The following is a 23,636-nucleotide window of genomic DNA, read 5'->3' on the forward strand; positions in this document are numbered from 1 at the left end:
TGATCCCCCCGCATCTAAATGAAGTTGGGCCCTCATCTTGGTTGGCCCCAAACCTCATAGCTCCTTGATCTATCAGTAGTATTTATTGAACACCTACTGTGTGCAGAGCACTGTACTAAGCATTTGAGAGAGTACAGTATAACATTCCCTGCCCACAATAAGTTTACGAACTAGAGGGTGGGAAAATGTTCACAACCTCCCAGTTGGGGAACTGAACCCAAGCGTCTCACATGACACGTGGAGAAACTGACTACTATAGTAATGAGAAGCTTCTAACCACAGCACCAATGCTCCATTGAGCGAAACAAAGCTATACTCATCAAGACTTTCAGCCAAGAGTATTTTTGTTCTTTTTTTTCCATGGTATTTAAGTGCTTACTCTGTGTCAGATGCTTTTCTAAGTGCTGGTGTAGATACAGGTTGGACACAGTTCCTGTCCCACATCGGGCTCACGGTCTAAGAGGGAGAACTGAGGCCCAGAGAAGTGAAGTGACTTTCCCAAGGTCACCCAGCAAGCAATTGGCAGAGCAGGGATTAGAATCCAGGAACTCTGCCTCCCAGGCCAATGTTCTTTTCATTAGGCCACGCCACTTCTCTTAGCTGGGAATCTCTTGGATTCACATTGGAGCCCCCATCCCTTCCTAGGCATCATTTAGGCGTTCCCAAAACTCTGTGGAAGTCAGGAGAGATAAGCACAATCTTCTTATTTTAGAGAGGGAGAAACTGAGGCAGCAAAGTGAGTTGCCCAGTGACTCAGAAGAGTGGCCTGACCTAGATCTGCAAGGGGTGGGTGGGAGTGTGGGTGTGTGTGGGTGTGTTTGCAACAGGGGTTTACCAGCTTGTGAAATGGGCTGTGGATTAAGGTGGTGTGGAAATGTCCAAGTTGGGATCCCGGGTGCCCGGGGCATCGGTCGGGGGTCGCCGGGGCCCGCCCACTTTGACCCGTCCCCTCTCCTTCTCCTGGTGCCCGGGCAGACCTGCAGCCGGTGACCTACTGCGAGCCCGCGTTCTGGTGCTCCATCTCCTACTACGAGCTGAACCAGCGGGTTGGGGAGACCTTCCACGCCTCCCAGCCCTCCATGACGGTGGACGGCTTCACCGACCCGTCCAACTCGGAGCGCTTCTGCCTGGGCCTGCTGTCCAACGTGAACCGGAACGCCGCCGTGGAACTCACCCGGCGGCACATCGGTGAGTGACCGACTCCGCCCCAGCACACACATACCCGGTGTCCGTTCAACCTGGGGACTGCCTGACAATCAGTGGTATTGATTGAGCATTTACCCTGTGCAGGGCACTGTACTGAGCACTTCGGGGAGTGCAACACAACAGTAGAACAGACACATTCTCTGCCCACAGCAAGTTTATAGTCTGGAGGGGGAGACAGACATTCCAGAAGGAAAGACCACTGCCCTCTCTCTATCACCCTTCCTCTCCCTTCCTCCCCAAAAAGTCTGAAAGAGAAAATTGCCCCAGAAAGACAGGCTGGAGGACTGGCCCTGGGCCCCTTCCACTACCTCTGGGGTATGAATTGAGCGCCTTTTGAGCAGAGTGGGACATCTGACCCCTGCCCTCCTGGAGTTTACGATAGAATCCTGGGACAGAGAGGCAAAAATAGTTTACGTGGGAACAGAGAGAGAAACCCAATTCAGGATGTAATAGCCGAACAAATATATATATAGCATATTATATCAGATATAGGAATATACGGATAGATTGACGGACTTAAAGCACCGAGGCTAGGATTGAAATAGATGACGGTATGGGTCTTGGTATGAGATCACCATTCTTTGCTACTTGCCCAGCATATGTTGGGCCTGTAGCTCTCTGCAAGATTCCTCTCTGGAAGTAGGTCTATTGGCCGGGAGTTGACAGGGTGGGGTGGGAGGAGAATGGGACTGGCTCACCTGATCGGGCTTTGTTCTGGGCACTCCACCTCCAGTCCCTGACCTTTAACTAGTAGAATTCAGGTGTGGTAGTCAGAATTCCCCCTCGCTGGATTACACTTGGAGATTTTCCAGTACTTTGTGAGTCTCAGCTATGGGAGGGAGAGTCAAGCAGAGGCCTACCCGTTCCATTCCTGGCTTGGGCAGTGGCTAGCGTGTGGAAAGTAATCTGCTACAAGTCAAAACTCACTTATGCCGGGCGGCAGCGGCGAGGGAGTCGAGGGCGGAGGCTCAAGTTTACTGCGCGGAAGGCGGCAAGGGTGAACCGTTTCCGAACTTTTACCAAGAAAACTGTATGGATCCACTGCTGGAACGATTGCTGATGAAAGTGGGGCATTCCTGGAGTCGCTATGGGTCAGAGATACCTCGATGGTATAAGGCAAGATTCAGAATTCAGGTCGTGGAAATATGTTTATTGAAGTTTTATCCCTTACTCTTGCGGGGCAGGGGTTTGTGGTCCTTGTTAAATGCTGGGTAGATACAAGTTAATCAGTCTGGTCCAGGCCCTGTCTCATGTGGAGCTCACAGTGTAAATAGGAGGGAGAACAGCTAATGAATCCCCATTTTACAGTTGAGGAAATTGAGGCACAAAGAATTGAAGTGACCTGCACAAGGTCGGACAACAGGCAAGTGGCGGAGCCAGGATTGGAACCCAGGTCCTCTGACTCTCAGGCCCGGTCTCTTTCCACTTGGCTATGATGCTTCCTGCTGCTTGGAAAAGAGCATTTGCTGTGGGTTGGGTCTGGTGGAAGCTGGCCTCATAGTCTCATGGGCTTTGACTGTCACAGTTGTCCCCAAAGCTATTTTGCCCATTATGGAAGGCTTAAAAATCAAAACGAGCCATTTGCCTGGGAGTCTGGCATGTGACGATGGTCAGGTGTGATTGGATTGTTGTGAATCAGTCGGGGAAGGTTAATTCACAGATCCCATTTCCTGGAAGAGCAAGGAGACCAGATCAAAGAGGGAAAAAATAGTAATGGCATTTATTAAACTTTTACTTTATGCTGAGCATGGGGGTTGAGCCCCAACCCCTGGCTGACCCGGGGCTCACGATCTATCTTATGTCCATTTTACAGGTGAGGAGATTGCGGCCCAAAGAAGTTAAGTGACTTGAACAAGGTCACACCGTAGTCCAGTGGCAGAGCTGGGACTTAAACCCTGGTCCTCCAAGTTCTCATGCCATGGACTTTTCATCAGGCCACACTGCCTGGTGGCAGGGGAGCCAGACTCAACCTCCCTCACAGGCCCTCCTGCCTGACTCCCTGCAGAAATGGCAACCAAAGAGAAGCAGAATCGCCTAGTGGTTAGAGCATGGGCCTGGGAGTCGGGAGGACCTGGGTTCTAAACTTGGCTCTGCCACCTATCTGCTGGGTGACCTTGGGCCAGTCACTTCACTGGCCCTCAGTACCCTCATCTGTAAAATGGGGGTGAAGGCTGTGAGGCCCACGTGGGACATGGACTGTGTGCAACCTGATTACCTTGTGTCTGTTCCGGCGCTTAGAACAGTGCCTGGCACATAGTAAGCGCTTAACAAATACCATTAAAAAAAAGAATAGAGAGACCTCGGGGATGACTTGTGTGTCTGCCTCAGAAACACAGATGGTGGGCTTTAGGGGCCAGAGTAAGCCTACCTCAGGCCAAGGAGAGCACTTTAGAGAGCTGACGTCACTTGGATTCTAAAAGAGGTAAAAATAGCTTCCTCCATCTGGGGTGAATTTAGTAGGGGATGGAAAACCGAATGTTAAGCTAATGGAAACTTTCAAGAGTGTTTCTGGCCAGAGGGTACCAGAGTGGCGCGGGCGATAAGATTAGGCTGCCGTCAAAGGTGAAAGCTTTATGGGGCACGCGTGCTTCTCACTCTATGTGTGTGTTGGGGGGAGGCGGGGAAGGACCCCTAAACCCTCCCTTCTCCTTTCACTTGCCTCGACTCCCTCCTCCCTTTCCAGCCTCCCCCGGAAACTCCCTTGGGCCGTTTGGACCCCAGGCTTATATTTTTAGAAAGCAAATCATGGCCTCTTCTGACATCACATGGATTTTGGAAAGAGCACGGGCCTTGGAGTCAGAAGATCTGGGTTCTAATACTGGCCTCTGCCACTTGTCGGCTGTGTGACCTTGGGCAAGTCACTTCACTTCCCTGGGCTCAGTTCCTTCATCTGCAAAATAGGGATTGAGACTGTGAGTCCCACGGAGGACAGGAACTGTTTCCAACCCAATTTGCTGGTATCCACTCCAGTGCTTAGTCCCTGCAGTATCCTCAGAGGAGATCTCCTCCCTCCTCGCAAGTGCCACCCCCTCCACCTGCGCCTCGGACCCCATTCCCTCTCACCTTCTTAAAACCATCGCCCCTGCCCTCCTCCCTTCCTTAACTTCTATTTTTAACCACTCAATCTCCAAGGGCTCCTTCCCCTCTGCCTTCAAACACGCCCACGTCTCCCCCATCCTAAAAAAACCCGCTCTTGACCCCACTTCCCCCTCCAGTTATCGTCCTATCTCCCTACTACCCTTCCTTTCCAAAATCTTAGAACGAGTCGTCTACAATCGATGCCTAGAATTCCTTAACTCCCATTCTCTCCTAGACCCCCTCCGATCTGGCTTCCGTCCCCTCCGCTCTACCGAGACTGCTCTCTCTAAGGTCACCCGTGACCTCCTTCTTGCCAAATCCAATGGCTCCTACTCCATTCTGATCCTCCTTGACCTCTCTGCTGCCTTTGACACTGTCGACCATCCCCTCCTCCTCCATACCTTATCTCACCTTGGCTTCACGGACTCTGTCCTCTCCTGGTTCTCCTCTTACCTCTCTGGCCGATCATTCTCGGTCTCCTACGCTGGAGCCTCCTCCCCCTCCCATCCTTTAACTGTTGGAGTTCCTCAAGGGTCAGTTCTTGGCCCTCTTCTGTTCTCCATTTACACTCACTCCCTCGGTGAACTCATCCGCTCTCACGGCTTTGACTACCATCTCTACGCAGATGACACGCAGATCTACATCTCCGCCCCTGTCCTCTCCCCCTCCCTTCGGGCTCGCATCTCCTCCCGCCTCCGAGACGTCTCCACCTGGATGTCGGCCCGCCACCTAAAACTCAACATGAGCGAGACTGAGCTCCTCATCTTCCCTCCCAAGCCCGGTCCGCTCCCAGACTTCTCCATCACCGTGGATGGCACGACCATCCTTCCCGTCCCGCAGGCCCGCAATCTCGGTGTCATCCTTGACTCATCCCTCTCGTTCACCCCACACATCCTATCCGTTACCGAGACCTGCCGGTTTCACCTCTACAATATCGCCAAGATCCGCCCTTTCCTCTCCACCCAAACGGCTACCTTACTATTACGGGCTCTCGTTATATCCCGGCTAGACTACTGTGTCAGCCTTCTCTCTGACCTCCCTTCCTCCTCTCTCGCCCCGCTCCGGTCTATTCTTCACTCCGCTGCCCGGCTCATCTTCCTGCAGAAACGATCTGGGCATGTCACTCCCCTTCTTAAACGACTCCAGTGGTTGCCTATCGACCTCCGCTCCAAACAAAAACTCCTCACTCTAGGCTTCAAGGCTCTCCATCACCTTGCCCCTTCCTACCTCTCCTTCCTTCTCTCTTTCTACCGCCCACCCCGCACGCTCCGCTCCTCCGCCGCCCACCTCCTCGCCGTCCCTCGGTCTCGCCCATCCCGCCGTCGACCCCTGGGTCACGTCCTCCCGCGGTCGTGGAACGCCCTCCCTCCTCACCTCCGCCAAACTGATTCTCTTTCCCTCTTCAAAACCTTACTTAAAAATCACCTCCTCCAAGAGGCCTTCCCAGACTGAGCTCCTCTTCCCCCTCTACTCCCTCTGCCATCCCCCCTTTACCTCTCCGCAGCTAAAGCCTCATTTTCCCCTTTTCCCTCTGCTCCTCCACCTCTCCCTTCCCATCCCCACAGCACTGTACCCGTCCGCTCAACTGTATATATTTTCGTTACCCTATTTATTTTGTTAATGAATTGTACATCGCCTTGATTCTATTTAGTTGCCATTGTTTTTATGAGATGTTCTTCCCCTTGACGCTGTTTAGTGCCATTGTTCTCGTCTGTCCGTCTCCCCCAATTAGACTGTAAGCCCGTCAAACGGCAGGGACTGTCTCTATCTGTTGCCGACTTGTTCATCCCAAGCGCTTAGTACAGTGCTCTGCACATAGTAAGCGCTCAATAAATACTATTGAATGAATGAATGAATACAGTGCCTGGCACTTAGTAAGCACTAACAAATACTATCATCATCATTATTATTATTACCTACTCTTCCTCCTACTTAGGACTATAAGGCCCATACAGGACCTGATTATCTTGTATCTACCTCAGCGCTTGGTATAGTGCTTGACATGTCGAAAGTACTTAACAAAAAACAGTAGTAGTAGTAATATTATTAGTATCATTATTGTCACCCCAAACCTCCCTTCCATCTCAACCTCATCCTTAATGGCACTGCTAGTTCCCGAGAAGCCCAGGACCGTTGTCAGGAAAATTTTTGTTCTTAACCACTTGGGATTCAGTCGCACCCTCCCTTCCCGACACCCCCAGAGTGCCTCAGGAAAGCTAACATAAGCCACAATTCTCATTTTTGTTTTCATCAATAAGTACTTATTAACTGCCAAGCATTGTGTTTAAGTGTGGGGCAGGTACAATACAACATGAGCCCCATGTGGGACAGGGACTGCGTCCAACCTGATTAACTTCTATCTTCTCCAGCTCTTAGGCAGTAAACAGGCACAGTCCCTTCCCCACATGGGATTCACAGCCTAAGAGGGAGGGGGAACAGGTATTGAACCCCCGTTTTACAGATGAGGAAACTGAGGCCCAGAGAAGTTGAGTGATATGCCCAAGGTCACCCAGCAGGTAAGTAGCAGAGCCAGGTCCCGGGTCTGCGCTCCGTCCCCTAGGCCGCACTGCTCCTCCCAACCTCGGTGGAGGGCGGAGGGCGAACGCCCTCCCGGACCTTGAGTGAGCCGCCAAACAAACGAGGCCGGGGAGCATCCTGTCGGGGTAGAAATGTAACCCGGGAACAATTTGTTTCCTGCCACTTAATGGCCTTGTATTCCTTGGGCTTCTTTCGCCCCACTGGAAATCTCCTCCCATCTAGTGGGAAGGATGGGACGCCGACAGTTCACCCTGGGAGCAAGGAGTAGCGAAAATGGAATTTCACGAGTGCCCTCTGAGTGCCGGGCACTGCGCTAAGCAGTCCGTGCCCAAGATGTCGTCCCCTGTCCAGAAGGTGCTTACACACTAACGGCGGAGACGGGCTTAGAAATAGCGATGAGGCGGAATTAGAAGAAACAATGGAAGGCACGATGGCACATTGCCCCTGTGGGGCAGTAGGGTAGGAATCGTCCTGGGGAGGACCGGGATTGTGGCATTTTTTCTGATCATTCGAACCCATTTTGTTCCTTAGGGAGAGGAGTGCGGTTGTACTACATCGGCGGGGAAGTGTTCGCCGAGTGCCTCAGCGACAGTGCCATCTTTGTCCAGTCTCCCAATTGTAACCAGCGCTACGGCTGGCACCCGGCAACCGTCTGCAAGATACCCCCAGGTAATCCTGCCGGTGGACCCCTCTCTGGTGCCACCCTTCTAAATTGCCCAGTGGGATTTTTAAATTTTTTTTTGGCATTTGGTAAGTGCTTACTCTGGGTCGAGCACTATTCTAAGTGTTAGGGTAGGTACAAGATGATCAGGTCAGACACAGTCCCTGACCCTCGTGGGGCTCACAGTCTAAGTTGGAGGGAGAATGGGTGTTGAATCCCTGTTTTGCAGCTGAAGAAACTGAGGTGCAGAGAAGTGGAGTGACTTACCCAAGGTCTCACGGCAGGCAGGTGGCAGAGAACCACAGCGTGGCTCACCGGAAAGAGCACGGGCTTGGGAGTCAGAGGTCATGGGTTCGAATCCCAGCTCTGCCACTTGTCGGCTGTGTGACTGTGGGCAAGTCACTTCACTTCTCTGTGCCTCAGTTACCTCATCTGTAAAATGGGGATTAACGGTGAGCCTCACTTGGGACAACCTGATTACCCTGTATGTACCCCAGCGCTTAGAACAGTGCTCTGCACATAGTAAGCACTTAACAAACAAACACCAACATTAACCCTCTGGTTCTCAGGCCTGTGTTTTATCCACTAGGCCACATTGCTTAACATAACTGTTTCCCCTGGAAATTGGGAATTAAATACCTCTTCTCTTTCCTACATAGAACAGTCCATGTTCGTCACGGGGCTCAGCCTTAATCCCCATTTTCCAGATGAAGTATAACTGAGGACCAGAGAAGTGAAGTGATGTGGCCAGGGTCACACAGCAGAGCCTGTGGTGGAGCAGGAATTAGAATCCAGGTTCTTCTAACTCCAGACCAGTGCTCTACCCACTAGGTCACTGATGCAGCAGGCCAGGGGCAGAGCTGACACTAGAACCTGAGTCCTCTGAATCCCAGGTCTGTGTTCTTCTAGCTTCCTCTCTTTGGGCCAAGGCCTGTCTTTTGTCCAATTCTGGTTCAGCCTCCCACAGGCCAGTTTGCCTTGTTAGCTGTTTTTCATTTTATGCCCCCAGGGGCAGTTTTCATTTGCTGTGGGTGAAGGGCAACTTGGCACTGTGGGCTTGAGTTGCTTGATAATAGTATCAGCTTGGAACCAGAAGAACCTAGACTGCGCTGAATTTAATCGGACTCATATTGAGTTCACTGTTCAGCCCCCAGCCCGGATTTAGGGTGCCTCTTCGATTTCTGAGTAATAATAATAATAATCATAGTAGTGGTATTTATGAAGTGCATACTACGTGCCAAGCCCTGTACTAAGGTTATAGAAGATAATCAGGTTGGCTCGGTCCCTGTCCCACATGGGCCTTACAATCTAAGTAGGAAAGAGAAGAGGTATTTCATTCCCATTTTCCAGGGGAAACAGATATGTTAAGTTACTTGCCCATTATCACCCAGCAGGCAAGCAGTGGAGCCAAGATTGGAACCCAGGTCTTCTGATTCCCAGGCCCACGCTCTTTCCATTAGGCCAAACTGCTTCCTCTGAAGGGTTAAAGCTTTGTTTCTTCACACCTTAGCACCCCAGAGAGTGTGGGGAACAGGCTTTATTTTTGGGGTTCCCTTCTCAGCTTTTTACTGCACTTCTGTATCATTTGAGGAAAAGGGGTTGAGCAATGTTCCAGTTAATGGAAAGATTAGGTCGTGGGGAGGTTTCAACCAGTTGTCTGAGCTCATGCAGTCAAGGCTAATGTTTAACCTGGAAAAGTAGAGTAGAATGCTTTGGTCAAAAACCTGTTCTTTAAGTGGTGAATGGTTAAGGAAGCCAAGGAGACCGAGATCACATATGTTAGCTATTTAAATGAACTTTAACAGGCATCAGATTTTCTGTTCCTGTATTTTTGCATAACTGCCTAATTGTACTCACCTCACTAATCTCTTCCTCCAGCCCAGCCGGCACATGCTGATCTTCTAGCCCCAGCTTACTCACTGTGCCCTGATCTTGTCTATCTCACTGCCGACCCCTTTCCCACATCCTCCCCCACTAGCCTGGAACTCCCTCCTCCTCCATATATGCCAAACCACCACTCTCTCCACCTTCGGAGCATCATTAAGGTCACCCCTCCTCCGAGAGGCTTTCCCCGATTAAGCCCTCTTTCACCGGCTCGCTCTCTCTTCTGCCTCATCTCTGCACCTCAAACTGTGACATTTGGACACTTGATATTCTCCCCACCCGCAACCCGACAGGGCTTATGTACATACATATCTTTATATATTATAAATGATTTACTCATTCTTATTAATGTCTGTCTACCCCCCCAGTCTGTAACCTCATTATGGGCAGGCGACATGTCTGCTAATTCTGTTGGATTGTATTAAATGAGCGCTTATTGTATGCAGAACACTGTAGTAGGCGCTTGGGAGAGTACAATATAATGATATAATAGTTGGTAGACACATTCTCTGCCCACAGCGAGCTTTCAGTCTCATGGGGGAGACCGACAGACCTTGGTATAAATAAATAAGGATTTGCTGCCTGGGGTTGACAGGTGGTCCCAGGATGTTACGCTAAATGGTCAGAGGCCCCTCTCTCTGTACTTCGTCACCCATGCACTTGAGTCCCCACCCCCACCCCCAAGGTTTTAGTCCCGCGTCGTCGCCCCCCCCACCCCCCACCAGTTCCTCTGTCCTAAGCACTCATGTACATATCTATAAACTCGGGTGCTTCCCCTACTTGTAGTATATTCTAGTGCCTCTCTCCCCTGCTAGATTGAAATCTCTCTGAGGCAGGGATCATGGCTAATCACTCTATTGGATTCTCCCAAGTGCTTAGGACAGTGCTCAGCAACACCGTAAGCGCTCAGAAAATACCGTCGCTTGATGGGTTGAGATCCGAGCCCAGAAGTTTACAGTATGGCATAATGGGCCTGGCACATAATAAGCGTTGAACAAATACCGTCGTTTATCACAGAGCACGGGGCTGGGAGTCAGAATGTCATGGGTTCTAATCCCAGCTCCTCCACTCGTCTTCTGGTGACCTTGAGCAAGTCACTTCCCTTCTCTGTGCCTCAGTTACCTCATCTGTAAAATGGGGATTAAGGCCCTGAGCCCCATGTGGGGCAGGGACTTTGTCCAATGCTTAATGCAGTGCCTGGTAAAGAGTAAGCTGTTAACGAATACCAGAAAATTATAATTATTATTCGGCCAATGAAAATGGTAATCCCGGTCTCAGAGTCGTCCTCAGCCCCGCCGTGCCCTTCCGGCCACCCCGGGTGAGGCTGAATCTGGAAATGTAAGGATGGTATCTATTTAGGGCTCACTAAGCGCCAAGCATTGAGCGGAGGTCTGGGCTAGGTGGAGGATGGTAACCAGATTGGGTCGAGCACAGTCCCCGTCCCCCGCCGGGATCCCCTCTTTTTCGGGGACGCCTCTCCTGACCCCTTTCCCCTGTGCTTGCTGTCGACAGGATGCAACCTGAAGATCTTCAACAACCAGGAGTTTGCGGCCTTGCTGGCTCAGTCGGTCAACCAGGGGTTCGAGGCGGTGTACCAGCTGACGCGCATGTGCACCATCCGGATGAGCTTCGTCAAGGGCTGGGGAGCTGAATACAGGTCGGCTCTCGCCCGCCGCGCTCTCGGGAGGGGCGGGCTGGGCCTCGGGGTTTGAGGATTGCGTATTCTCTGGGGAAATGAGATAAACGGGTCCCCCTGGGGCAAGGGAGCAGCAGCAGCACCTCCCCCCTGCTTTTCATGGTGTTTGTTAAGCGCTTACTATATGCCAGCCACCGTTCTAAGCGCTGTGGTAGATACAAAATGATTGAGTTTTTTATGGTATTTGGTAAGCGCCAACTATGTGTCAACACTGTTCTAAATGCTGGGGTAGATAGAAGATTGTCAGGTTGTCCCATGTGGGGCTCATAGTCTTAATTCCCATTTTACAGATGAGGGGAACTGAGGAACAGAGAAGTGAAGTCACTTGCCCAAGGTCAAACAGCAGCGGACAAGTGGATTAGAACCCAGCTCCTTCTGACTCCCCGGGGTTCTATCCACTAGGCCACGCTGCCTCTGGGTCCTCCAGCCGCAAGGTGACATAGCTGCCGGTGTGTTGGTCTCCGTGAGTGTGGGTGGCGTTCAGGGAAGCAGTGTGGCCTAGAGGTTAAAGCCCGGGCCTGGGAGCCAGAGGATGTGGGGGTCTAATCCCGGCTCTGCCACTTGCCTGCTGTGTGACCTTGGGCAAGTTGCTTCACTTCTCTGAGCCTCAGTTTTTTCAACTCCAAAATGGGGATTCTGGACCTGTTCTCCCTCCCACTTAGACTTTGAGCCCCACAAAGGAAAGAGACTGGGTCCAACCCGACTAACACTTCTGTGAACTCTACACATTGATTTACACATTGTAAACTTTCATCTACCCCAGCGCTTCGAACAGTGCTTGACACATAGTGTGCGCTTAGCAAATACCATAACGAAAACTCTTTCTAGCACTTGCACGGTCTGCACAGTTGAAGAAAGGAGCCATGGTGTTAACCTGCAGTGGGAAGATGCTGCTGCTGGTAGTCATTTCTACCGTTTTACAGTTTTAAGATGGTGGCATTGGGCACTCATGGGCATTGGGCAATGTGGTAGAGTCAAGATCTTTTTTTTTTTGGATATTTAATTGCCTTACTGTGTGCCGTGCATTCTACGTGTGGGGATTAATACAAGCTTAGCAGATTGGACACAGGGTTTGTCCCACGTGGGGTTCACACTCTTCATCCCCATTATACAGATGAGGTAACTGAGCCTCAGAGAAGCAGAGTGACTTGCCTAAGGTCACACAGGAGACAAGTGGCAAAGCCGGGTTTAGAATCCGGTTCCTTCTTACTCCCAGGCCTGTGCTCTGTCCACTTGGCCCTGCTGCTAATCAAATCAGAAACAGTCCCTGTCCCACATGGGACTCGTAAGGTTAGGGATAGGGAGAGTAGGTATCTCTTTGCCATTTTACCGGTAAGGAAACCGAGGCCCAGGGAGGTTAAGTGACTTGCTCAAGGGAACACAGGAAACCAGTGGCAGAGCTGGGATTAGAACCCGGCTCTCTTAATTCCGAGACCGACGCTCCCTCCCTACAGTGTAGTGCTTTGGGCGGCGTGTGGAGTAAGGCATTTTTGAGAGACGAAATGTAAAGATAAAGACTCCGTTGACTCCCTGATGATGGTGGAGGCTCTCGACGGGAATGACCAACGAGGTTCGTTCTCGAGACTTTGAGACCGGAAGCCCTCGCGGAGGAATTGGTGATGGCGCTTGTGACTGGCGCTTTCATTTCTGCCAGCTGTGATTCCTCCGGGGCCCAGAGCACAACAAGCTTTTGGCGGGCGGGGATGCAGCACGTTGCCAAGTGGGTGTGGTCTCTCACCACTCGCCCTCCTTAAGGTCGAACTAGGTTTAGAACCCAGGTTTCCTGCTTGTCGGGCTGGGCTCGTTCCACTGGACCATCAGTACAGGGCTTTGGGGTTGGGATGGAAGTGTGGACGCAGGTCGTGTGTATGTCCTCCCCCCCGCATCGAGGACCTGAGTTTCCCCCGGTCGTGGTAACACTGACCGTCGGTGCGGATCCGTGCCGGGCTCCGGACGGTGGGAGCGATCGGGGAGGGTGGCGGGAGTTTTACTATCTGCGGAGGACAGATGCGAAGGACGAGACCCGCTGTCTTGGGGAAGAAGTGTGCCCGTGGAATGTTTAAATGAGGATTCCGAACAAGGAACCAATTAAAGTCGAGCCTGTTTGTTTGGAGAGAGTAATAATAATAATAATGTTGGTATTTGTTAAGCGCTCACTATGTGCCGAGCACTGTTCTAAGCGCTGGGTAGATACAGGGTAATCAGGTTGGCCCATGTGGGGCTCACGGTCTTTATCCCCATTTTACAGATGAGGGAATTGAGGCACAGAGAAGTTAAGTGACTTGCCCACAGTCACAAGCTGACAAGTGGCAGAGCCGGGATTCGAACCCATGACCTCTGACTCCCAAGCCCGTGCTCTTTCTACTGAGCCACGCTGTTTCTCAGACTCGCCTGGCTCATTCCAGCCATTCCATCATCATTATTCCAGTTTGAGTCTAGATCGCAGACCTAGGCTCCGTCCTTTGTTTGAGGGTTTTCACACTTCGGGACTGCTCTTCCCTCTCCTCCCTCCCCCTCCCTCCCCTTCCTCACCGTTCCCTCCCCCACCCCCATCCCCATTCTCTTAGGGCTGGCCGGAGGAGAGGTACCTGATGTCGGCCATATCATATATCATATATATGATATATAATATATACCGTGACCCCCGAACCCTCCTTCTCTCCTGTCTTCGTTTTTCCAGATGCTTGGACTCCATTTTGTTTTTCAGTCACCCTGCGCCCAAGCCAAACCCATTTCACGGTTGGCTCCCGGCCACCGTTCGTTCTCCGTAACGAACTCCAGATGTGCGGGACTTACGGAAAGTCAGATCTTTCACTCGAGTATTTTAGCCCGTTGGACCGTAATCCGGCCGTCGGTCGGGGCCGGGCTCCCTCCCTCAGCCGGAAGCCCTCCCCGCTCTGGGCTCCCGGCCCCTCGGCCTGCATCAGAGCCCCCGGGGCTGCCCGGAGGAAGGACTCGTGGGCATTCCGTGTGGGAAACCCAGCGGGATTCCGTTGGAAAGGGGGCAGCGCGGAGGGCAGCCCGCGGAGCGACTGGAGGTTCGGTCTGGAGGGTGGCCCCGGGACTGGAGTCGGTCCTCCCCCTTGAAACCTACCGGTGTTGGCCAAGAGTCTTCGGGAGATATCCTGTCCTGGGATTCGTTCTTTCATTAGGGCGTTTATTAAATGGTGCCTGTGTGCCAAGCAGTGTGCCAGGCCTTGGGGTAGGTTCAAAATAATCAGATCAGATAGAGCCAGGAACGCCCTCCTCCTTCGTATCCAACAGACGATCACTCTCTCCACCTTCAAAACCTTATCGACGGCACATCTCCTCCATGAGGCCTTCCCCAACTAAGCCCTCATCATCTCTTCTCCCACTCCCTTCTGCTTCACCCTTGTACTTGGATTTATTTATTCATCCCTCCCTCAGCCCCACGGCACTCATGTCCGTACCCAAAATTTGTTTATACGTATTAATAACGATGGTATTCGTTAAGCGTTTACTGTGTGCCAAGCTCTTTTCTAAGTGCTGGGGTAGATCCAAGGTAATCGGGTTGTCCCACGTGGGGCTCCGGCCTTAATTCCCATTTTACAGATGAGGTGACTGAGCAACGGAGAAGCAAAGTGACTTGCCCAAAGTCACACAGCTGACAAGTGGCGGAGCCGGGATTGGAACTCACGACCTCTGACTCCTGAGCCCGTGCTCTTTCCGCTAAGCCACGCTGCTTCTATTAATCCCTCTAGACTTTAAGCTCATTCTGGGCAGGGAACGTGCCTACTGATTCTGATTTACTGTACTCTCCCAAGCGCTTAAGCACTCAAGGAATTGATTGATTGGTTGATTGAAACACAGTTTCTAATCCATGTAGGGCTCATGGTCACGGAGGTAGGGAAGGCAAGTTTAATCATGGTTTGGGGTTACTGGGCAAATAACCCTGCACCAAACACTACGCTGGGTCCAAGAAAATCAGGCCGGACACAGTCCCACTTCTACATGGGACTCTCAGGCTACGTGAAGAACAAGTATTCAGCCCCGTTTTACAGACGAGGAAACAGGCCCAGCGAAGTGACTCATCCAGGGCCGCACGGCAAGAGACAGAGCTGAGATTAGAACCCAGGTCTCGTGCCTCCCGGGCCCGTACGTACTGTTTTGATTCAGGTTTCTTATCCCCATTTTAGAGGTGAGGAAATAGAGGCTGAGAGGCACAGTGACTTGGCCAAAGTCACTACGCAACAGATTGATGGCAGAGCTGGGTCTAGAACCCAGGTCTCTTAAAACTCCAGTTTTAGATTCCATGCTGCCCCGAGAAGCCAAGGGCTAGAGAAGCAGCACGGCTTAGCGGGAAGAACACAGAGCGGGGAGTCAGAGGATCTGGGTGCTGAACCTCTTTTGGTCATTTGCCCGCTGGATGACCTTAGGCGAATCACTTCACTTCTCTGTGCCTCAGTTACCTCATCTGTAAAATAGGGATTAAGGCTGTGAGCCCCATGTGCGATCTGATTATCTTATATCATCATCGGTGATACTTATTGAGCACTTGTATGCAGAACACTGTGCTAAGCGCTTGGCACAATGCAACAGAGTACAACAACAGAGCTGATAGATACACAGTGGTACCGACCCTAGCGTTCAGCACAGTCTCTGGCGCATAGTAAGTGCTTAACAAATACCATTTCAAAAAACAAGCTCAGTTTAGGATGGGGAAGTCCACGGCCAGTGGCCGAACAGAGTCCAGCATCGGCCTGGGTGGTACTGATCCGGATTCCAAGCCCCCTGAGCCGTTTCCATTTTCTCTGGGGGCACGATGAATAACCGGGATCGTGTCGCGTCGATAGCCCCGTCACGGACAGGTCCGGACGGAGGGGTACGTTAGGTGGGAGGGAGGACGGCATCTCCGAGGAAAAGGCAGAGCAGGGCTCCGCTCAACTGTTCAGGGCGAGGTCCTTCCCCTGGGGACGCGCATCCCTCTGGACCCTGAGGCCGTTGTGGGCAGGGAACGTCACCGTTTATTGTTGTATTGTACTTTCCCAAGCGCTTAGTACAGTGCTCTACACACAGTAAGCGGTTGATAAATACGATCGAATGAATTAGTACACCGGGGGCTGCCTGCCAGCACACCCCACTCTCCTCTCGGCGGATCCACAGTCCGCCGGCTCCGGTCCTCCCGTCCCGTCGAATAGGCGGGCGGGAAGGGGCACGTGCCCGGGGCCGGGCGGGGCGGGCCGGGCGCCAGCAGGGGAAACGGACCTTCTGCCCCGCCCTCGTTTTCCCGGCGGCAGAGAATGCTCCATCCGTGCACTCCTCCGGTGGCTTTTCCGAGGACGCGACCCCACTGCGAGGGGTTAGAGAGTCGCCCTCCTTGGGCAGTGGGGAAACGGGCGGGTGGCAGGTGGTGGCTTTCCCAAGCATCACTTCCCCGGTTCTCCCCTCCTGGGCGGGGTGGGAATCTCCAAAATAACGCCCCGTGGCTCAGAATTCCGTCTACCCGGCTGAGCTCCAGCGAGTGCGCGGTGCCTAGACGCCGACCTCGGCGCCGGTCCCAGTGCCGGCGGCTGTGGGTTCGGAGAACTTGGGGCCGCGGGGCTTTCCCTCCCCATCCGCTCTGGGCGAGAGTTTAGCCGACCGGGCCGCTCCTTGGGGTGTGATGGCCCGCACCGTGCCCCGGGTCGCGGCGGGGGCACCTGTCTACATTTGCTCGAATGATTCATTCTTTCATTCATTCAATAGTATTTACTGAGCGCTTACTATGTGCAGAACATGGTACTAAGTGCTTGGAATGATTCTGAGAAGCAGCGTGGCTCAGTGGAGAGAGTCTGGGCTTGGGAGCCAGAGGTCAGGGGTTCGAATCCCGGCCATGCCACCTGTCAGCTGTGTGACTGTGGGCAAGTCACTTCACTTCTCTGAGCCTCAGTTACCTCATCTGTAAAATGGGGATTAAGGCTTGAGCCCCACGTGAGACAACCTGATTACTCTGTATCTACCTCGGTGCTTAGAACGGTGCTCTGCACGTAGTAAGCGCTTAACAAAAACCAACATTATTATTATTATTTTTCTTGGGCTTATTGGATGTCAGCCCCCCGGAGGCCAGAGGGCATGCTTTTGGGAAAGTCGGCACACTCTCCGAGGGCCCTCGTCCTTGCCGCGAAATCGCCAACGTCCCCAGAGGTCTCCCCGGAAAGGATTCATCTGGAAGCCCGGAGCCCTTCCCGGCCGGATGGACCGGTCCGCTCCCGCGGCCAAGGGAGGAACGGGACGCGGGGTGGGTTTAGAGGCCGGGGGGGAAGGGCACTCCCGGGTGTTCACGGAGGAGGCTTGTCTAAGCGGGAAGGAATGTTCGGGCAGTGGCGAGCGTGCTCTGACGGGTTGCAAGTTTTACGAGTCACATTTTTGTTCTGTCCCCTCCCCCCTTGTCCTCCCCCTCAACCCCCCAACTTGGTTGTAGGCGGCAGACTGTGACCAGCACCCCCTGCTGGATAGAGCTGCATCTCAACGGGCCCCTGCAGTGGCTGGACAAGGTCCTGACCCAGATGGGGTCCCCCAGCATCCGCTGCTCCAGCGTGTCCTAGAGAGGGGCCTTCTGGAAAAGAAAATGGCACCTGAACCCTCAGGCGTCTAAGAAGAAACTTTTCTTCTCCCTTCTCCCGGCCGCACCCCCCCTCCCCGCCCCGACCCTCTGACCCAAAGTGGTCTCACACACTTTCTAAAACGACGACGGCGACGACGCAGGGCCTTCCCTCGGAGGCTGTTTTTGGAAGACCGTCCACGTCGGCCACTCCCGCGAGGACGAGGTTAGCGCCGTGGGCCCCGGCCCGTGGGACCGTGCGGAGCCGAGGCCGAGCCTCCGTTCTCCGTTCCCCCCCACCCGGTGAAAACGGTTTTTCTGGCGGCCGGAGGCCGAAGAGGGATCGATCGTTTTGGCGTCTTTTCTCCCCCCCGCCCATTTTTGGATTTTCTCTTCCCCGTCCTCCTGTCCTTCGGGTCCCTTCTGCTCCCGGGGACCTGAGCGTCGGATAGAGAGATCCCCGGCGGCCCCGGGACGGGGTTTCTCCGGGTGTTTCCGGGCATTTGGCGAGAAAGGGGCCACCGGTCCCGGAGCTCCAGGTCGACCTCCGTGACCTCCACGGTCGGGGAGGGAAGAGTGGATTGGTTTGAGCGACCCCAAGACCCGTCCCTCTGGCATCTTCCGGTGGGGAGAGAGAGACCGCGGCGTGGGTCTCCGCGGAGGAGGAGCCGGGGGCAGGAGAATCGGGAGGAACGGTAAAATGCACGTGCGGGGAGGAAGAGGACGAGAGCGGGAGACTCTCTCGGTCTACGTGATTCTCTCTATCTCCGCGTCGTACTTTCTCCAGCTGAGGAGCTCAGTCCAGGCCCTGTGCATATGCAATGTATAGTTCATATTATCACGTTAATCTCAAAGAGATTTGAATGACATTAGCTATTTTACGAGAAGCGGAGGCAAACGCCATTGGCTTTTAACGTTGCAATAGTTGTATTGGCTAGAACGGCACTACAGAGTGGGCTTTCCTCCCCTTCCCCTACCTCCCCCCGCCCTTCCCTCCCACCCTCGTCTTTTGTAAGCGCCTGCTCTATATCTCGATATGTTTGGCTGGCTTCGTCTAGGTAGTCAGTTGAAGTAATTAAATTAACTTTGTATGGTATCCTCTTTTTAAATCTGTTTTATTGTACGTTTTTAACTTTTCCTGGGGTTGGTGCGTCCTCGGGATGGGGCGGTGGCTGCAGACATCCCAATGGGGACGTTCCAGGGGGCAGGGGGAAGGAACGGATCTTCCGGCTCGGCTCCCGTTTACCAGTCGGCTGTCCCGGTGGCCAACTTCTCGTGGGAAACAAACTTCTCAGATGGACGGTTGGATGAGTCGTGCGGCGAAGGAGTGTCGCACGCTAGTAAACGGCAGGCTTGGGTGGGGATGGTCAGCGGTTGCTAGATCAGATCTGTGGATAATCAGTGGCTAGATTGGGGGCGACAGTGTGGTGACTAGCTGAAGAAACTTTCGTAAATAAACTTTTTTTTCAACTGGAAAGAGAGCCGTTTTCTTTCATTGACCTTATGCAGGGAAACCCGGAGATCGCTACAGTCAGATCGGACGGAGTCCCGTCCCACGTGGGGTTCACGGTCCGAGAAGGAGAACGGGAACGGAATCCACATCTTTCCAGATGAGGAAACCGAGGCCGCACGGCGGGCTAGGGGCAGAGCCGAGATCGGAACCCACGTCTCCCGACTCCCAGGCCCGTGGCTCTTCCGCTCTCCTCCCCGGCTTCCCGCTCGGCTTTCCACGTGGTCACATTCCCCGTACTTCCAGGGTTGGGGGTTTGCTTCCCCTAGCTCTGCCCTTGGGTGATGTGGAACACCCCACCAGCTAAGAGGCCAGTACCAAATGGGGTTCAAGCCTCTCACCGTGAAATCACGAGGCAGAGACCACCCCATCGAGACCCCCCGCTTGAGAGTCGCCCGTCAGCTCCCTGTCCGAGTCGGGTCCTCGGTCTCTGCTGCCGGGACTGTTTTAAAGGAGCTAAATCGAAGTGTCCAGTTGCTAATCCCCCTGCCCTCCGTAGTTAATATTCACCGACACCCCACAAGCCCCAGCCTTGACATAGACCTTGCCTGACCCCCCGGGAAAATTATCCATCGCCGAACGTATGGTTCTTCTGCGGGCTGTGCCGGCTTCGTCTCTCAGGTCTGGGGTCTCTCGGCGTTTCGGGGACGAGGTCAACTGTGCAGGCCGGCATATTTCGTGGCGGAGGCGGGGAGGCGAGGAGAACGGGGGAGGCCTGACTTTCAACGCCTTTTTCAATGAAAAGTAATTTTTCTGGGAAGCTCTGGAAATGTATTTAATGATTTTTATTTTTTGGGGGGGTCTCGGATGGCCTAGCGTAGCGTACGCCTGACCTGCTGCGTAATGGATTCTAGGAGGCTGAAGTCACCCCTTCAGGACGGCTGGGCCTCAGCCAGAGATTTGAACCCCAATCTGCTGACTCACTTCCCGCCTTCCATAAACGAAGTTCCTTTTACGCTGCCAGGAGGATGGTGGCCAGCCCGGCCGGACTAAGGGGTCGGGGTGAAATTCTGAGGGTCTCCAAGTGAGACCGTCAAACCCCGTCTGCTCTACCCGCTGGGGAAGAGTCTAAAGACCCTTCTGAAGAGATTGGTCGTGTCTGGAGCCGGACTCCTGGGACCCAGATCCCGATCCTGGGGGATGGTGAGAGCCCCCCTTTCTCTTAACTGTGGCATTCTGCCGGTTCCTCACCCAGAGAACGTGGGGTGGCTGTATTTTAATTCGGGGTTCATTTACCCCCTCCTGAATTTCTCTTCTGGCACATCCAGACACCCAGTCGATATAAAGTCAGGGCCAAGGGAACAGTCGCGATCCTAGGAGGCGGGGGAGAAGAGATGAAGTGAGGATCGTTTCAAACGGTCTCTGGAGGCAGAGAACCGGAGAAAGGTTTACTAGTCGGTTTAACCACCCATCTCGGCCAAATCAACTAGCTGCCGCTTTTGGCTGCAAGGGGCTGACTGATGTTTCACGGTGTTCAGAAAGGGGTTTGTGACCAAAAGGCTTAGGAGAAAATCCTTTTTCCACGCCTGGCTTCCAAGGATACGGTAATAGCGGTTAGGCCCAGCTTTGGGAAGTTCGAGTTTTCCGGAGAGAGGGAGAAGACGGCTGGCCGGGATCAGCTGGAAGAGGAGTCGCGCTCCTCTTTGGCAGCCGATTCGTACGGTAGGATTGACCTGTCACCTTAACCCTTCCCTGTAAACCCGAAAGAGGCAGTTCAAGACAGTTTCCCGGTTCGTAGAAGTGTCAGCTTCACTCGCAAAAATGCTAAGTGTTGTCTGCTCTTGGACTTGCGATCGATTCTTCCAAAACCCTTGAAGTTCTCCAGAGGAGCTTGTGGAAGATGCAGACCCCACCCCTCCGGGACCACCTACACGCTGAAGGAACAGGTAGGACGTGGACCGTTTTTTCTCCTTTCTGGATCGTGCACCGGCGGGGATGCGGAACAGGATGTGGGTGATGTTGAAGTCTACCTCCTTCCCCACCCCCTGCATTTTTTCCAGCCCTTAGTCACCCACCGGATCCATTTAAGGTGGGGTCAAAATCTCACAAGCTTCTTGGGAACTAAAGTCACGTTTCCTCCGAGGGGTCTTCCCTTATTAATCAGTCGGTAGTATTTATTGACTGCTTCGCTCCTGAGTACTCAACTAAACACTGTGGCCTAGTGGAAAGAGCGTGGACCTGGGCTCCAATCCCGACACTGCCACTGGCCTGCTAGGTGACCTTGGGCAAGTCACTTGGCTTCTCTGGGCCTCACCTGTAAAAGTGGGGATTAAATATCTGTTCTCTCCGTGTTTTAGAATGTGAGCCACCCGTGGGACAGCGACTGTGTCCGGCCTGATTATCTTGTATCCACCCCAGCGCTTAGTACAGTGCTCGGTTCACAGTAAGTGCTTAACGGAAACCACGATTATCGTTTTTGCAACAGAGTTTGTAGACGTGATCCCTGCCCGCACGGAGTTTGTAATCCAGTGTAGGAGACAGATACCAAAGTAAATTACCACTGGTAGAGGGAAGCTGCAGAGGATACGATCTGAACCTAAGAGCAGCGAGGGAGGAGGGTATATTCCCCAACCGCTCAGGTGACGTAAAAGTTCTGGGGGAGCAGTCGGCAGGGGAGATTGGAGATTAATCACAGAAGGCCTCCTGGAAGAGTTGTGATTGCAGAAGGGCTTTGAAAGGAGGGGGAGCGGTGGTCTGCCAGATGCCATGGAAGAGGGAGTTCTGGGCAGGAGGGAGAGTCGGAGTAAGAGAAGTGGCACACCCTAGCTTCTAATTCCGCCCCCGCCACTTGTGCGCTTTGTGACCTTGGGCAAGTTACTTCACTTTCTCTGGGCCACGGTTCCCTCATCTGTAAAATGGAGATCAAGACTGTGAGCCCCATGGGGGACATGTACTATGTCCAGCCTGATTAGATTGAATCTACCCCAGTGCTTAGTACAGAGCCTGGCATATACCTTTTTTCTTTTAGAGGTCAGCAGTGAATAGGTGAGAATGAGGTGAGGGGGTCAGCTTGAGGAGCAAAGTGTGAGCTGGGGTGTAGTGAGAGAAGAGCTAGGATAAGTAGGGCAAAGAGAGCAGTTTGCCCAGGGTCAAGAGTTTCTGATTGATGCAGAGAGAGATGGACAGATATTCGAGACTTCTGAGGAGTGAAGGGACATGTACAGAATGACGTTTTAGGAAAATGATCCGGGCAGCAGAGGGTGATTCAGTCTTCAAATCGGGAGGGCGAGGGAAGAAATTGTCTCTCCTCACTATGTTGTCCGATCCCAGACCCTTAGTACGGTGCTCTCCCCATAGTAAGTAGTACTCAATAAAAACCATTCCTAGTGCTTGGTTCAGCACACTGGAAGTCTGGAAGGAGAGGGAGGGGCAGGTTGTGGAGATGATGCGAAGGAAGAAATGACAGAATCTGTTGACTGACTGAAAGAGGGTAATCTCTCATCTGCCCAGTTGATAATCCCCCAACTGCCAATCCCTATTGCTCTGCCACTGCTTTGTAAACCACTGCTTTACCCACTCCCACAGCCCTTAAATACCTATCTTGGATACCCTATTATTTAAGCACTTACTCATGTACATTTTTCCTTTTCCTTCTGTCTGCAAATTCTTTTAGTGGCCGTCTCTCCCTCTAGATTTTATAGCCCTTCAGGGTGGGGATCGTGGATTCCAACTGCATTTTAGTTTCAAGCCGTCAATAGTATTTACTCAGTGCCTCGTACAGTGCTCTGCGCAGACTAATGTTCGGAAGACTTAATAGACATGATCCCTGCCCTCAACAGTGTACACTCTAGTGCAGTGTTTCTCATTTAGTGCCATTAATAATACTAATGATACTATTAATTGGTGCAGGGGGAAGCTGAGAGGCAGTAGTGACGGTGTTTACCTCACGCTTACTGAACACAGGGTACTGGACTAAGTACTTTTGCCTCCCTAGAGGCTTGAAAATTGATTTTTTGTTATTGCAGAAAGAAAAAAAATATTCCTTGCATTTCTGCCCAATGCTAGAGGAAGCTGAGCATCCGGCTCAATTGTCGTGCTCGCCCAAGCACGGTGGTCTCCCCACCCCGTTTTTTAACATGAGGTGAGACCGAGTCAGAGGATTTGGGGTTCTAATCCCGGCTCCACCATATGCCTGCTGTGTGATCTTGGGCAAGTCGCTTCACTTCTCTGGACCTCATCCGTGTAATGGGGAGGAAGACTGTGAGCCCCCGACCCAAGCTCATTAGTTTGTATTCACCCCAGTGCTCAGTACGGTGCCTGGCACAGAGTGAGCACTTAACCAACACCATTAAAACAAACGAAGGGCATCATCTCCCCTCCCCCGGCAAAGGTTTCTTGCTGAACACGATAATCTTTAAGAAGTTTTGAAATTCCAAGGGTGTCCTTGCTGTGCAAGAACTGACATCTTAATCTCCTGCTGAGTTGGAGCCCCTCTGCACGTGCTTCCACGCAGAACAACTCTGGGACAAGGTCCAGCTTTCCGTGTCCTTATGTTGGGGGCTTTATAAACAAGGTGAGAGCT

General features: G+C 52.7%; 1 protein-coding gene across 3 annotated transcripts in view; it reads left to right on the top strand.

Annotated features, from left to right (window-relative positions):
- SMAD3 (SMAD family member 3) overlaps positions 1 to 19,081 on the top strand; it is a 137,038-nt gene extending 117,957 nt beyond the window's left edge. For 2 of the 3 annotated variants that reach the window (XM_029065710.2, XM_029065712.2), the window contains 5 exons: positions 976 to 1,188; positions 7,354 to 7,491; positions 10,880 to 11,024; positions 17,116 to 17,301; positions 17,485 to 19,081. In XM_029065710.2, coding sequence (XP_028921543.1) covers positions 976 to 1,188; positions 7,354 to 7,491; positions 10,880 to 11,024; positions 17,116 to 17,301; positions 17,485 to 17,608 — 806 coding nt within the window. In that variant the 3' untranslated portion in view covers positions 17,609 to 19,081. The remainder of the gene's footprint in view (positions 1 to 975; positions 1,189 to 7,353; positions 7,492 to 10,879; positions 11,025 to 17,115; positions 17,302 to 17,484) is intronic. The other variant, XM_029065711.1, reaches the window with a different exon arrangement.
- The last annotated feature ends 4,555 nt before the right edge of the window (positions 19,082 to 23,636 follow it).

Source organism: Ornithorhynchus anatinus, chromosome 5, assembly GCF_004115215.2.
Source record: "Ornithorhynchus anatinus isolate Pmale09 chromosome 5, mOrnAna1.pri.v4, whole genome shotgun sequence".
NCBI classification, from domain to species: Eukaryota; Metazoa; Chordata; class Mammalia; order Monotremata; family Ornithorhynchidae; genus Ornithorhynchus; species Ornithorhynchus anatinus.